The sequence below is a fragment of the Arachis hypogaea genome, chromosome 4, assembly GCF_003086295.3.
Source record: "Arachis hypogaea cultivar Tifrunner chromosome 4, arahy.Tifrunner.gnm2.J5K5, whole genome shotgun sequence".
Lineage (NCBI taxonomy): Eukaryota > Viridiplantae > Streptophyta > Magnoliopsida > Fabales > Fabaceae > Arachis > Arachis hypogaea.
Window position 1 is genome coordinate 98,686,336 of NC_092039.1, and position 15,872 is coordinate 98,702,207.

The window sequence follows — 15,872 nt, forward strand, 5'->3', positions numbered from 1 at the left end:
GCTTCGAATTGCAACGGACTAATCATTAGCATGCAGGTTGGGAGATATTATAAAAAAAATAGTGAATATTTAGATGAAGAGTGCTAAGGGGCAACAACTTTTGCAACTTTTATATTTTGTAACTATCAAATTAAAAATGGTGTGAAATTATATTCAATGGTGAGAAATTACTCACTTTTCTTTTGATAGTTAAGTGTTGGTCACAAAATACAAAAGTCACTAGTCCTTAGATTTTTTCTACATAGATTTGCAGTAAAGTTTTTTTATTAAAAAAACAAATAACCGAGTTGGGCCATATGTAGACATAGTTGGGCCTGAGGCCCAAAGAAAGGAAGTTGCATTCATACCTCACACTCTCATCACTGACGCCGTAGCAACGCATTCTGATTTCTGAGCCATGGCTGTCTCACTATGGAGAGCTCGCTTAGCTTCCTCTCTTGTCGCCAATCTCACCAACTCTCTTCGCCGTTTCTCTTCCGGTAATCCTTTCTTCCCTATAATTTCAACAAAATCACAACTTTGTCTTAGTATGATGCACGTTATTCAATAGAGTCAGTGAAATTTGAGATATTGGTGTTTCCTTTCAATTTTTTTATTTTATTTTATAAGATTTGATTTATTTTTTCAGCCTTGTAGAAATAAAAGCATATTCATATCCATGTATTTAGGATTAATTGTGTTAAGTAACATTCGTTAATTTTGGGTAAACATTATGAATCTGATGTTATAAGCATTTTTAACTATCTTGAAAGAAAGAACCGGTGATCTGGGGAAGATCTCTATGTTAACTTAAGATTAGGGTTTATGCCTTTATTCATGTTGACAAATCCAAGTATTTTTCAAGTGAGATGAATAATATTGTGCGAGTTGTTATTGTTATTGTTTAATCTGCACAACCAATTTTATCATAGCCAATATAAGATGAATGTAAAAGAGGTTATGGGATTCAGTTTCATACTTTCATCCTTATAATCAAGGTAGGCGAAGAAAGTGACCCAATTCACATTCTCTCTCTTCTGTTTATTACTTTTTATTTGAGAATTTCTTAGGTGTTCCGACATCAAATGAGAATTTTTGCTTTGTTTCATTTATGGTTTGACATCTCAACAATATTGGAAACCGAAAGAGAGAGGGTGTTATTGGTGTTTTTTTCTTAATTTTGAAAATTTAATTTTTAACAATAAAGATAACCTGTGTGTCACAGGATCAATAGAATAGAGCAAGAACTACATTTGCTTCTCTTGGAGGATCTAAGAATTTCTCATTTATATAAAAATATACAAATCAAGCTCCGGATATTTTGATAACGAGTATATAAGATTTTGTCTTTTCTTATGTTCATAAATCATGATATTTATGTGTTCCTGGAATAGATATTAAATATCTTCCAAAATCCTGCAAGTATTTTTGCTTGTGGCAGCAGTGAGTTGTATACATTTTGATACTCTTGTCCTACTGGAATGGAGACTCTAGTTTTTATGCTGTTGGCATATTTCTGTGATGTTTCATTGTTCCTCACTCTTCATGCATGTTGTTGCAGAAACAAATGCTCATAATGCTCGAGAGGCCATGATGAATCAGATGATGTATTCCGATATAAATTCTCGAATTGGGAGTTGTATGCCATTATCTTCTATGCGAATTGGAACTATCATTCACAATATTGAATTGAACCCGGGGCAAGGTGGCAAGCTGGTTAGAGCTGCTGGAACTTGTGCAAAAATCCTGAAAGAACCCACATCAAAATACTGTCTTATCCAGCTCCCCTCGGGTGTTAAAAAAATGATTGATTCTCGTTGCAGGGCCACCGTTGGTACTGTCTCAAATCCAAGCCACGGAGATAAGAAGCTTAGGAAGGCTGGACAAAGCCGGTGGCTTGGCCGTAGACCAGTTGTTCGAGGAGTGGCCATGAATCCAGTAGACCATCCTCATGGTGGAGGAGAGGGTAAGAGCAAGAGTAGTGGTCGGTGGGGAAAAGGATCTCGAACTCCTTGGGGTAAGCCGACTAAGAGTGGATTCAAGACCGGGCCCCTGAAACGAAGGAAGTAGAATCCAATATTCACTATATATGCTTTTCATGCTTCAAATGTTAACTGCTTGTAATAATTGTAGTTATGGAAATTGTTGCTTCTGCTTAGGAGAAGTCTCTACTTCCTGGAATGAATAGGTTAAGCCAATTTTCGGATTCTTCGGGTGCCAGTTGTACAGATGTGGAAGTAAAATGATTTTGGAAATTTTCCATTTTTCTCAAGGGTTTGCACTTGCATTCATGTTAGCGATGGTCGCGAACACCAGCACTTGATAGCTTTTTGTACTGACTTATTTGAAAACATCCATTATTCTTGAGCTGAAGTTTGTAATACTTAATCTTGTGCTTTAATTAGTTTGAGATTCATTTTTTGCTTGCATGGTTAGTGACAGCCTGTGTTTATGTGACTATTATTTATTGATCAAGCATTCAGATGAAAAAAAAACGATTGACACACAGGGTGTGTTTTATTAAAAGGTTAAAAGTGCATAATCATGCCTAAAAGTTGGAAAAATATAGTTTAACCCTTGCGGATAGTTTATACTTTTAATGTTTTATTTTGTTTTAACTTTTTTTCATTTTTTGATAGAGATTAGTCAATTTTTTTCACTTTCATCATTATTTCTTTGTTATCATTCGATAGTATCTCGTCCAAGTTCTTGTCATTGTTATCGGGGTAAAACTTGTCTCGTCGGCAAGTGTACCGAATTTGTCGTCAAGTAAAAACTCACAATAGAGTGAGGTCGAATCCCACAGAGATTGATTGATCAAACAACTTTAATTTGAGGAATGATCTAGTTGAGCGAATCCATGAATAGAGTTGATAATTGCAGAAATTAAAATGGCAGGAAAGTAAATGACTGAAAGTAAATAGCAGAATTGTAAATGGGAATGGGGGAATTGCTCATAAAAGTAAATTGCAGAAAATAAAGAGAATGGGTAAGATCAGAAATGGGGAGTTCATTGGGCTTAGGAGATGTTGCATTCTCCGGATCAATTTCATTTTCATCTCTTCCTCAATCAATGCACTCATTGATCTCCTTGGCAATCTTAAGTGATTGAATCACAATTTCTTGCAATTCAATCTCTCAAATCTTGATCAATAGCCAATTCCTTAGTCAATTGCTCATGAGAAGAGATGAAGTGTGGTCACTGATTATACCACATGCACTTTCCAAATCAAATGCTTAGAGGGTTATAGTCACATACCCATCCACACTCAATTTGGTCCAGCATGAGAAAGCATTTCTAGCTAATCTCTTCATTCCTCTTTCAAGGATCCGAAGAGATCCATGTTTGAATAGCTTCTTTTCCAAGATAACTATCCAATTGGATGAAGATCGAAAGCTTTCAAGTAAAATCAAAAGGAAAGATAGAAGAAGAAGAAGAAAATTAGTATTGATCCATTAAATTACAACAGAGCTCCCTAACCCAATGAAAGGGGTTTAGTTGTTCATAACTCTAGAAATCAAAATCAAAGATGGAGAATACATGATAAAGCTAGAAGTGCAGAGAAAGTAAAAATACAAGAGTAGTTCTCTCTCCTAGCTCCTCCCAAAAAAGCTCATCTCTATTTCAAAACTACTCCTATATATACTACTCTTCTCAACTTCTAGTTAGCTCTCCAAGTCTTGGGCCTTTGGATCTTTGAAGCAGTTCCTTTCTTCAATTGGGCTTGGCTTACTTGCAGAGAGAAAGTGTGAAGTGGGCAGAGACTTTAGCTCAAGACGTTAGGGGTGTTTAACAGTTAGTGAAAATACAAGTTCGAGAACGTTAGTGACACTTAACATTGTCACTAACGTTGCCATGCACCCCTTTGCCTCACGTTAAAGCCCACGTTAACTGGGTTAACGTGGCTTTTAACGTTGCCTTGTTATCCTTCGAGAACGTTAGTGACACTCAACATTGTCACTAACGTTCAAGTGTGCCCCTTCTTGCTTCACGTTAAAGCTCACGTTAACTAGGTTAACGTGGCTTCTAACGTGGCTTTTGCCATCCTTCGAGAACGTTAGTGACACTCAACATTGTCACTAACGTTCAAGTGTGCCCTAGGTCTCACGTTAGATTCCACGTTAACTAGGTTAACGTGGCTTCTAACGTGGCCATTCTTAGCCATCCCAACGTTAGTGACAATGTTGAGTGTCACTAACGTTGGCTCATTCTTCATTCCTCATCGTTAGCTTCCACGTTAACCAAGTTAACGTGAAGGTTAACGTGGCTCTTGGGGGTTGTGTGGTTGCTCCAACGTTAGTGACAATGTTGAGTGTCACTAACGTTGTCGACAACTCTCCATCTCTTACGTTAGCTCCCACGTTAACCAAGTTAACGTGAGAGTTAACGTGGCTCTTTGCACCTTAGGCCAACGTTAGTGACAATGTTGAGTGTCACTAACGTTGGCTTCTCTTCCCCCTTTAACGTTAGAGGCCACGTTAACTAGGTTAACATGGCTTCTAACGTGGCCATTTGTGAGCAATTGCCAACGTTAGTGACAATGTTAAGTGTCACTAACGTTGGCTCAACTTCTCTTCTCCACGTTAGAGTTCACGTTAACTTAGTTAACGTGACTCTTTAACGTGGGTGTTGATGGCTTTTGAGAGTGTTTTTGGCAATTACTTTTCTCCTTAACTTTGCAAGTTACCTCCCATTCCTTGCTTCCTTTTGGTCCTGAAATCAAGCAATAGAGTGCATCAAAGTTCTAGTCCAAGTCATGGGTAATGCAATATACAATTTTGTCATTAAAATCATGCAAAATCCTCATGAAATAATGTAAAATGCACAATGTATGCTTGAATCAAGGTCTGAGTGAATATTTGCCCAAAACTAACTTATTTCCTAAGAAAATGCATGAAATTACCTAAAAACAGTAAAGAAATGGTCAGTGAAACTGGCCAAAATGCCCTGGCATCACAACACCAAACTTAAAGCTTGCTTGTCCCTAAGCAAGTACTGGAACAAGAGAATGATGAATGGAATCTCCAGAGAAATGAGTCATTCTTGTGGAAGTCATATTACTGATTTTATGGTGGTTTCATGCATAGCAACTTAGGTTCATTCCACTACTAGCTTTCAGACCTTTATCATCTCCTAATTTACTCACTTTGTTATATCCCATGAGACCTTTATTTATTGATCCTTTTGTTGTTATTTCAAGGGCTTATTTGTGTTTTTAGGCTAAGTGTTTTGTAAGGGGGCAACTCTTTAGGATAAGCTTTCAGCCAACACTCTCGAACCAGTTGGTTCAAGGTGCTAGGTGTTGAAGCACCCCTAAGGACTTACTTACTCAAGTCTCTCCCCCATACATACACACCACAGGCATATAGTTTATTTATTTTCTTTCCTTCAGACCTTGGTGTCCAGCACCTCTTTGGGTTACTAAATGCTCTGTGGTGAGGGTTACTCTTGATAGTGGATTTTCAGCTGATAATCCCGGGTTAGTTAACCCAAGTTACCAGGTGATGAAGCACCCCAAAGAGCTTATTCATCCAAGTAGATCCTTCACACAGGAGCACTACAGACACATGTCTTAAGGCAAACCATTGGTGCCTAGCCTTATTGCTTACTCTTTTTCTTTTGTTTTTCCCTTCCCTTGTTCTTTCCCTTTTTCTCTTATTAGGATCTTGTTGTTATCTTAGTCCCATGGGTATATCAAAAGTAAAGCATTCAGGATAGATAGTTGTCATCCTAACCTTGTGGTTGAACCAACTTAGCTAACTTATGACTACTCCCAAAGATTCATGAATGCACTTCCACATTATGAACTCCTTTCTTGTCTTTTGTAAACATAGACATTCTCTTCTTCATACAAATAGACAAGCTTACAAGTAAATAAGGGAAAGAAGCAGTGACACTTAAGCCAGAGTTCATGGACCTGAGCAATAAGAGCATTAAGATGCAGAATTGAAAATGTTCAAACTAACATGGAAGCATGTTCTATTCCATACAAGATCTTCCTTATTTAAAGCATAGAAAAAGAAATGGAGTAACGAAGGAACTCCACCACCTTTTACTTTTGTGGCCGTCCTTGCTCTTTTCGTTGCTGGTCCTCCTTGTGTCCTCTTGCACTTCCTTGCAGCCGTGCCAATCTTGCTTGCTTCCAATCCGCAAGTGCCTTCCTCACTGATTCATGGCTCTCTTCCACCCTTTGTCTCTCTTCTCGTGCTAATTCATCCCTCACTTCTTCATACCTTGCGATTCCTGGGTGTAATATAGGCAGCTGTCCTACTAGGTACCCGAGCCTGGCTTGAGTGTTTATGTGATGTCTTGTCTCGCTCATGTAAACACTTTCTGCAAATGCCCTTTGCTCGTCCAGTAGTTCTGTGTGTTCTATCTGCCTTCGATGCATCTCATGTATGTGTGTCCCTTGATGTGCTTGGATGTTGATTAGCCTCTGGATGGACTCTTGTTGCTCATTTTGCCTTTGCTCCATCCTATTGAATGTTTCTCCCCATTGTTGCCCTTGAATTTGTTGTTGTTCTATCATCTGCCTTTGCCACTCTCCTTGTTGAGTTATCCATCTTGATAGTGCTTCCTCTTGCTGCCTCATCATCTGTAGTTGTAGCTCTTTCTGTGCTCCTTGGCCTTCCAAGTACTGTCTAGACAAGCCATCAAGGGCTTCCTGAAGTTGATGCATGTCCAAGGTTTGTGGTGCTTGCCCCTCTGGGGCTTGTCCTTCCACTCCTTAAGGGCCTGTATTCTTTCTTTGCTTCTTTTGAGGTATGGGGGATGCTGCAGCATTCATCATTCGAACTGTTATTAGAATGCCTTCCTTTATCCATACAGGATCCTCATCCTCAAACTCCACCCCAGCTTTCTTGCATAGTCGGTAAATAGTGCTGGGGTAACCTAACGTTCCTCTTGCGTCACTTTTCTCTGCCATCTTTCTAATGCCTTAAGCTATGATTTCATGAACTTTGATTTCTCCTCCCTTGAGTATGCAATGCACCATTGTTGCCCTCTCCAGATTCACTTCCGAGTTGTTTGCAGCTGGGAGGATAGATCTCCACATTAGCTCAAACCACCCTTTGGCTTTAGGAGTGAGATCCGTTCTCTTGATGAATTTTGGCTTATTTCCCGCGCCCCTTTCCCAGTCAGCTCTGGGTACACAAAGGTCTCGCAGGATCTGGTCATAGTTGGGGTTGTTGTCCATCCTTGAGTGATAACTTTCTTCTTCAAATGGTATAAACCGTAGCTTCAATGCCCTCATTACACTCATGGGACCAAAATCCACCATCTTTCCTCTCACAAAGCTTATATACGACTCATCTTGTTTATCATACCGGACTGCATTTGCATAAAATTCTCTTATGAGGTTTGCATTCACCTTAGTGACCGGGTCAGTGAGGAGCTCCCATCTTCTCCTTTCTACCTTCTCTGAGATTTCTGGGCACTCACTCTTCTTAACTTGAAATCCCAACTCATAGATGACTTCCTTACCAACCATCCACCCGTATTCCAATGCATGATGCAAGCTTCTAAACCTCTTCTCATCATACGGGTGTTCCTCCATGGGTTCCTTTCCCTTCCTTCTCTTGGCACTTGAGGACACCATGAATGATAGTTATTATGCGAAGATGGAAAGGTTGTGGATACTTCTGGTTGTTTAGGGTTTTATGGCAATGAAGAGAGTGAGGGGGGACGTTTGTAAGTAGGTAAGAAGTGCTGCGTTTCGAAATGAATATGTATGAAGATTGTGTGAGGAGAGTTAAGGCTGGGTACGGAACAAGGGCTACTTATGTAGGGAAGTTGTAAGTGAATGGATGGTGTGGATTGATGGACTTGTTGCTCGATGGACGGTTGGGGTTATGCATGCTCATGGACAAGGATCACCACTTTATTGTGGTTATTGGTTCGGTCATCAAGGTTCCTCTTTCTTCCATGTTGCATGGCAACATTTTCCAATGCATTCTTCCTTGAGTCACGAGTGTGTTGTATCTCTTCATAAAGTGCTGAACCATTTCTTTTCACTTGTCCTATCAATCTTCTCAATGCTCTTTTCTTTTCCCTATAAAGATGAAATAAGAAAAGTAAGAACTACTTTTATAAAAGAAACAAAAATGCTTTAACATCTACAGCTTGAATAATAAAAGAATTTGTTTATTCCTGAATTCCACCAACTGACTAACTGTGTATCTTCATATGCAGATTGGTGGCACCATAGGTTGACACCAAACTTAGTTTGGAGCACTTTGATGAAAGGTTGTGTTCAAAGCTTAAAGAAGAATGCTTTGAACACCAAACTTGTTCTTCACTATATTCTGCATATAAAAATTTCACACGTGTTTGTCATGTTATGGTTGGAATTCATGAATAATGATTTATTCACTAACTTCTGAAAGCATGTAAAACATGGGTTGCCTCCCATGAAGCGCTTCTTTAGCGTCACTAGCTTGATGTTACCCCCTTATTATGGTGGTTGGTAATGCTTGAAGTCTTCTCCTCTGGCAGTGGACTTGTATCCGTTGGTTGTATCAATGATCTCTACATGCTCCAAGGAGAGAACTCTGTTGATGGTGAAGACCTTAGGTAGCTGAGATGGTACAGTGGGGAGATTAGGGGAGATATCTGTGAAGTAGGCTGAGATTACTTTATCCCCTGGAGAGAAATCTTCCGTAGGAATCTTCTTGTTCCGCCACCCCCTTGGTACCTTTTTCTTTGCCCCTGGTGCTATTTTCTTACTCCTGGTGGCCTCCTTCTTTGATGAGCTTTTGTTAATGTCCTCACAAACTTCTGGTGGCTTAGGTTCCTCCAATTTTTCCTTGACCTGTGGCACTTGCTGCTGGCCTTGTCCATCAACCCAGTGAATCTCAGGATGAGCTGGTTGTGCTTCAGTGCTTGCTTCTTCCTTTAGTATCTCATGATGCCCTTTGCTCGGTTCTTTTTCCTCTTCATCTTTTTCCAGTGAGAGTTTGAAAACACTGAAGCTCAGTTGTTCATCATGGATCCTTAATATTAGCTCCCCTTTCTCCACATCTATGAGTGCTCTAGCAGTAGCTAGAAATGGTCTCCCCAATATGATTGGGTGCAGGTGACTCTCTTCCATGTCCAGGATGACAAAGTCTGTTGGGAGAAAGTATTTTCCAACTTTGAGCAACACATTTTCCACCACTCCTACTGCTTGCTTTTGAGTCTTGTCAACCAGCCTTATGACTACATCTGTAGGTAGTATCTCATTGATCTGCAGCCTTTTTACCAGGGATAGGGGTATTAAGTTGATGCTTGCTCCCAAATCGCAAAGTGCTCTATCAAAATTTGTTTCCCCTATAGCACAAGGGACATGAAAACTCCCTGGGTCTTTTCTTTTCGCAGGCAATTGTGTTTGAATGAGGGTGCTGCAATCCTTGTTCATCACTATAGTCTGGCACCCTTTGAGTGAGCTCTTCCTGGGAAGTAGTTCCTTCATATACTTGATGAATGCTGGCATTTGCTGAATGACCTTGATGAATGGTATGTTCACATTCAAAGATGCAAACGAGTCTAAGAACCTTGAGTACATTCTCTTTCCCACAGCACCCTTTAGCAGTTGAGGAAATGGTGCGTATAGTCTCAGCAGCTCCTGTTGTGAGATTTCTGGTTCTTGTTGGTCTTTCTTCTCCTTCTCTACTAAGGTATTTTCAGGTTGTTCTGACAGCTTGCTTGGCTTGTCTTCGGTTTCCTTGTCATTTGTAGTGACCATACTGCAGTCTTCCCATCTTACTTTCTTTGCTTCACCTCTCGGATTCTTCTCCGTGTCACTTGGGAAGCTATCAGTGGGTCTGGGAATCTTCTCAAACAAATATCCCACTTGGAATTCCAGCTTCTTGATTGCTTCCCCCCGATTCTTCATACTGGCTCTCACCTCCTCTTTGAACACCTTATTGTCTTGAATGTCTTTGCATATGCTCTCAAGTAAGGTTTCAATCTTAGAGATTCTGTCATCAAATGATGGTATGTTGGGGGTAGAGGTAGAAGGGTGAGATGTATTGATGTGGTTTTGTGGGTATGTCCTCTGTGTGAATTGTTGGGGAGCTGTGTCGTTGTTGGAGTTGTGGCGTCTCTGATCTTGGCCTTGGTCTTGTTGATTACCCCACCCAAAGTTTGGGTGATTCCTCCATCCAAGGTTGTAGGTCTTGGAGTATGGATCATGGTTGTATCTAGGTGAATTCCCAATGTAGTTGGCTTGCTCCTGAGTGCCTTCTTCCTCTTCACTTGCTCCCTCTTGAGTTGAAGTGGTGATTGCTGCCACTTGACTTCTCTCCATCTTCTTGGTGAGGTCAGCTAGCTGCTTGGTGATTAGCTTGTTTTGAGCAAGCAGAGCATCTACATTGTTCAACTCCATTACTCCTCTAGTGTTCCCTCTTTCGGAAGCATATAAGTAGTCATTCTCAGCTACAGTTTTAATGACATCTATGGCTTCCTCAATGGTCTTCTTCTTGTTCAAAGAACCTCCGGATGAATGGTCTACGGCCTTCTTAGATTCATATGACAGTCCTTCATAGAAGATGTGCAGCTGCATCCATTCATTGAACATATCAGATTGACATCTCCTTGTTAGGTCTTTAAACCTCTCCCATGCTTCATAAAGAGTCTCACCATCTTGTTGCCTGAAAGTTTGGACCTCAGCTCTCAGCCGATTGACTCATTGAGGGGGGTAAAATCTTGCTAAGAATTTGTTCATGACATCATCCCAAGTTGTCAAGCTCTCCTTTGGAAAAGACTCCAACCACTTGGTTGCCTTGTCTCTGAGAGAGAATGGGAACAATAATAGTCTATAGGCGTCAGGTTGAACGCCATTGGACTTCACTGTGTCACATATTCTCAGGAATGTGTTTAAGTGTTGGTTGGGGTCTTCATGAACACCTCCTCCGAACGAGCAATTGTTCTGAACGAGGGTGATGGGCTGTGGCTTTAGTTCAAAGTTGTTGGCATGGATGGTTGGTTTTTGGATGCTACTTCCGCAGTTCCCTGGGTTTGGGTTAATGTAAGAGCCCAAGACTCTTCTATCTTCCCTACCAGGATTTGCTCTACCTCCTCCATCATGGTTGTGCACCTCTTCCTCACGATGGTCTTCCATGGTTGTTTCAAAGTATTCTTCCAAGTGTTCCTCTTCTTCTTCAGCACCCACTACACGTTTTTCTTTTGCCTCCCTTCTTAATCTTAAGAAGGTTCTCTCAGGTTCAGAATCAAAGGAAGTTGAAGCTCCGCTTCTTCTCCCTGTCATACAACCAACAGAGTACAAGCAAGAAAAGCAATGCAGAAAGTATCTTGTTAGAATTACTTGTTAGTGTCAGTGATGCAATATATCAAACAGTTAGTGGGTTAGTGAACTGAATTGTAAATAGCAAATAAAAACTAAGAAACAGGGGAGGGGAAGAATTAAACTAAGACGGAAAGCAAATTAACCAAACAAAAAATTAAATCAAACAAAATACAAATGCTCAATCTAGTGATCCTCTAATGTAATCATTGTCGATGCACAATCAATCCCCGACAACGGCACCATAAACTTGATCGGGGTAAAACTTGTCTCTCAACAAATTTCCATTCGGCAAGTGTACCGAATTTGTCGTCAAGTAAAAACTCACAATAGAGTGAGGTCGAATCCCACAGGGATTGATTGATCAAACAACTTTAATTAGAGGAATGATCTAGTTGAGCGAATCCATGAATAGAGTTGATAATTGCAGAAATTAAAATGGCAGGAAAGTAAATGACTGAAAGTAAATAGCAGAATTGTAAATGGGAATGGGGGAATTGCTCATAAAAGTAAATTGCAGAAAATAAAGAGAATGGGTAAGATCAGAAATGGGGAGTTCATTGGGCTTAGGAGATGTTGCATTCTCCGGATCAATTTCATTTTCATCTCTTCCTCAATCAATGCACTCATTGATCTCCTTGGCAATCTTAAGTGATTGAATCACAATTTCTTGCAATTCAATCTCTCAAATCTTGATCAATAGCCAATTCCTTAGTCAATTGCTCATGAGAAGAGATGAAGTGTGGTCACTGATTATACCACATGCACTTTCCAAATCAAATGCTTAGAGGGTTATAGTCACATACCCATCCACACTCAATTTGGTCCAGCATGAGAAAGCATTTCTAGCTAATCTCTTCATTCCTCTTTCAAGGATCCGAAGAGATCCATGTTTGAATAGCTTCTTTTCCAAGATAACTATTCAATTGGATGAAGATCGAAAGCTTTCAAGTAAAATCAAAAGAAAAGATAGAAGAAGAAGAAAAAAATTAGTATTGATCCATCAAATTACAACAGAGCTCCCTAACCCAATGAAAGGGGTTTAGTTGTTCATAGCTCTAGAAATCAAAATCAAAGATGGAGAATACATGATAAAGTTAGAAGTGCAGAGAAAGTAAAAATACAAGAGTAGTTCTCTCTCCTAGCTCCTCCCAAAAAAGCTCCTCTCTATTTCAAAACTACTCCTATATATACTACTCTTCTCAGCTTCTAGTTAGCTCTCCAAGTCTTGGGCCTCTGGATCTTTGAAGAAGTTCCTTTCTTCAATTGGGCTTGGCTTACTTGCAGAGAGAAAGTGTGAAGTGGGCAGAGACTTTAGCTCGAGACGTTAGGGGTGTTTAACAGTTAGTGAAAATACAAGTTCGAGAACGTTAGTGACACTTAACATTGTCACTAACGTTGCCATGCACCCCTTTGCCTCACGTTAAAGCCCACGTTAACTGGGTTAACGTGGCTTTTAACGTTGCCTTGTTATCCTTCGAGAACGTTAGTGACACTCAACATTGCACTAACGTTCAAATGTGCCCCTTCTTATTCAGGTTAAAGCTCACGTTAACTAGGTTAACGTGGCTTTTGCCATCCTTCGAGAACGTTAGTGACACTCAACATTGTCACTAACGTTCAAGTGTGCCCCTAGGTCTCACGTTAGAGTCCACGTTAACTAGGTTAACGTGGCTTCTAACGTGGCCATTCTTAGCCATCCCAACGTTAGTGACAATGTTGAGTGTCACTAACGTTGGCTCATTCTTCATTCCTCATCGTTAGCTTCCATGTTAACCAAGTTAACGTGAAGGTTAACGTGGCTCTTGGGGGTTGTGTGGTTGCTCCAACGTTAGTGACAATATTGAGTGTCACTAACGTTGTCGACAACTCTCCATCTCTTACGTTAGCTCCCACGTTAACCAAGTTAACGTGAGAGTTAACGTGGCTCTTTGCACCTTAGGCCAACGTTAGTGACAATGTTGAGTGTCACTAACGTTGGCTTCTCTTCCCCCTTTAACGTTAGAGGCCACGTTAACCTAACGTGGCTTCTAACGTGGCCATTTGTGAGTAATTGCCAACGTTAGTGACAATGTTAAGTGTCACTAACGTTGGCTCAACTTCTCTTCTCCACGTTAGAGTTCACGTTAACTTAGTTAACGTGACTCTTTAACGTGGGTGTTGATGGCTTTTGAGAGTGTTTTTGGCAATTACTTTTCTCCTTAACTTTGTAAGTTACCTCCCATTCCTTGCTTCCTTTTGGTCCTGAAATCAAGCAATAGAGTGCATCAAAGTTCTAGTCCAAGTCATGGGTAATGCAATATACAATTTTGTCATTAAAATCATGCAAAATTCTCATGAAATAATGTAAAATGCACAATGTATGCTTGAATCATGGTCTGAGTGAATATTTGCCCAAAACAAACTTATTTACTAAGAAAATGCATGAAATTACCTAAAAACAGTAAAGAAATGGTCAATGAAACTGGCCAAAATGCCCTGGCATCAATTGTCAAGCACTGAGCAAAGTAGAAAAAGAAAATTTAAAATTTTTACTCCACTATAGACACCAAATGTTCTTATTTAGTTGATCTTTTTGTGGTATAACTTGTCCAATCTTAGTTTGAGCTCTTCAATCTTTCTAAGGTGGATGAGATATATTTCAGTTGATAAAAAACACGACGCATGGATACATATAAAAGATATTTGGATGCTTAAGTTTCTTGTATTTTTTTACTTATGTAGAGTTTTCAACATACCTTTTTCCCTGTTTGAGTCGTTCTTTTATAGATAGATAGTATGAAATTTTTGTATCCATTAGTCAATTACTATCTTTTCAATCAAACAATTATGTATCTGAAATGAGGTCATTACTACTGTGTAGAACGAAAATTCGTTCTATATGTGTAGAAGACAGATGTCGACCTCTCATGCAATAATATAAAGAGAGAATAGTGATACCGCAGGTGACCATTACTACAATGAAACAGTAGAGTACAACCCCAATCCTAAGTACACAACACACCCACATACTCTTCACATATTTTATCATATTTTTTTTTCAATTGCATTCTCTAAGGTTTGAATCCTAGACTTTTGAGATAGGGAGAGGGAGAAATGTCATTAGAGCCAAAGTTAATACAGAGCTTTGTGTAATTTAACAAGATTTAAGTGTCGTAGTTAATTGTTTTATTGTTTAATTTATCAGGCTTTGATTATTGGCTTTAAAACTTTAAAGTTTAAATGGTTCGGGATGGCGTCACTGTGTGCTGGGTGGGTCTAGGCTGATTGTTTACTAACATATGCAGTTATGCACCATGGAAAACTATATGATGTGTTCAGAATAGTAATCTTTATCGTATTCAAATATTGGAATACTAACAAAATTATGCCAGGTTAATTTTGGATATAAAGAAGATTAAGAGTTCGTCTCAAAAATAGTGATGTTGGAATAGCGACAGCTCATAAAGTTTATTAGGCTAAGTCAAGACAGTAAAAAACTCAATAATATTTTTTAAATTCAATGGAAGGCATAATTTATCATAAAAAAATTCAAATTTTATAAGCCTTTATTTTAGTTTGTTTTGCGGTTAAAATTTGTTAGAAGATTTGTTTTAGTTTTGATTTATTTAGTAGTATTTTTAGGAATGTTAAATTTTAAATTAAATCTGATCTAATTCATTAAGATCAAATCTGATTTAAATTTTAAAATCTTACCTTATCTTTTTGTTAGTTTGTTAGAAACCTATTTAAACACCTTTGGTGAGACAATTTGGAAAACTTTTTGATAAATTAAAACTTCCTTAGTGCTTTATGCAGGTTTTATTGTGTGAGAAGTGAGGTGAGTGATTCGCTTCGCTTGTAGCATGGAGAAAATTGAGTAATTCAATTTTCGTCCTTTTGATCTAGGTTGTCAAGTACAGATTCTTTGAAAGTCTAATAGGAAAAATCCTTCCGGTGATTTAGGTTGTTAAGAACAGGTTTCTTAGAGGTTTAATAGGAAAACTCCCTTTATCTATCTTTCTTATCACTATAGTTGAGGTGAAGCCAACATGTTTGTAATATTAACTAGTGTAAGATCTGTGTTAGGCACGAATCAAATGTTATTTTTAAATAGGAAAGAATCTCGTATATAAAAATAGGGGTGTTCATGGATCGGATCCGATCCGCATATTCGCGGTGTTTATCCGAATCCGATCTGAAAATTGCGGATATGGATCCGATCCGCAAGGCTTTCGGATCGGATCGGATTGCGGATTTTGTGTTGCTATCCGCATATCTAATCCGCATATCCACGTATCCGCAAAAATAAAAAAATTAATAAATAAATACTCTTTTTTTGTTTTATTTCAACTAATAATTATCATATATATTATATTATTTTAATTTATTATTTAAGAAAAGTATGTTTAATATTATTTTAAGAGTAACTATATTTAAAAGAATAGAAAAAATGAATTTTATTGACATTTTTTAATAAAAATAAGCTTTTAAAAATATTTTTATGTTTTGTGGATATATCCGATCCGATCCGATCCGCAAATGTGCGGATCGGATTGGATCGGATCCAACCTTAAAAATTGCAGATATTGGATTCGATCCGATCCGATGATTTTAGTGCGGATCGGATCG

At 38.9% G+C, this 15,872-nt stretch overlaps 1 protein-coding gene across 1 annotated transcript; it reads left to right on the forward strand.

The window, feature by feature from the left end:
• Positions 1-324: 324 nt before the first annotated feature.
• Positions 325-2,395, forward strand: LOC112797031 (large ribosomal subunit protein uL2my, C-terminal part). The gene is made up of 2 exons (XM_025839774.3): positions 325-479; positions 1,541-2,395. The coding sequence occupies exons 1-2, from the start codon at positions 398-400 to the stop codon at positions 2,047-2,049; spliced, it is 591 nt and encodes a 196-aa protein (XP_025695559.1). The 5' UTR covers positions 325-397; the 3' UTR covers positions 2,050-2,395.
• The last annotated feature ends 13,477 nt before the right edge of the window (positions 2,396-15,872 follow it).

Coding starts and splice junctions, on each gene's coding strand:
- LOC112797031 (XM_025839774.3), top strand. CDS start 398: ATGGCTGTCTCACTATGGAGAGCTCGCTTAGCTTCCTCTCTTGTCGCC. Junction 480..1,540: donor TCTTCGCCGTTTCTCTTCCG/GTAATCCTTTCT, acceptor ATGTTGTTGCAG/AAACAAATGCTCATAATGCT.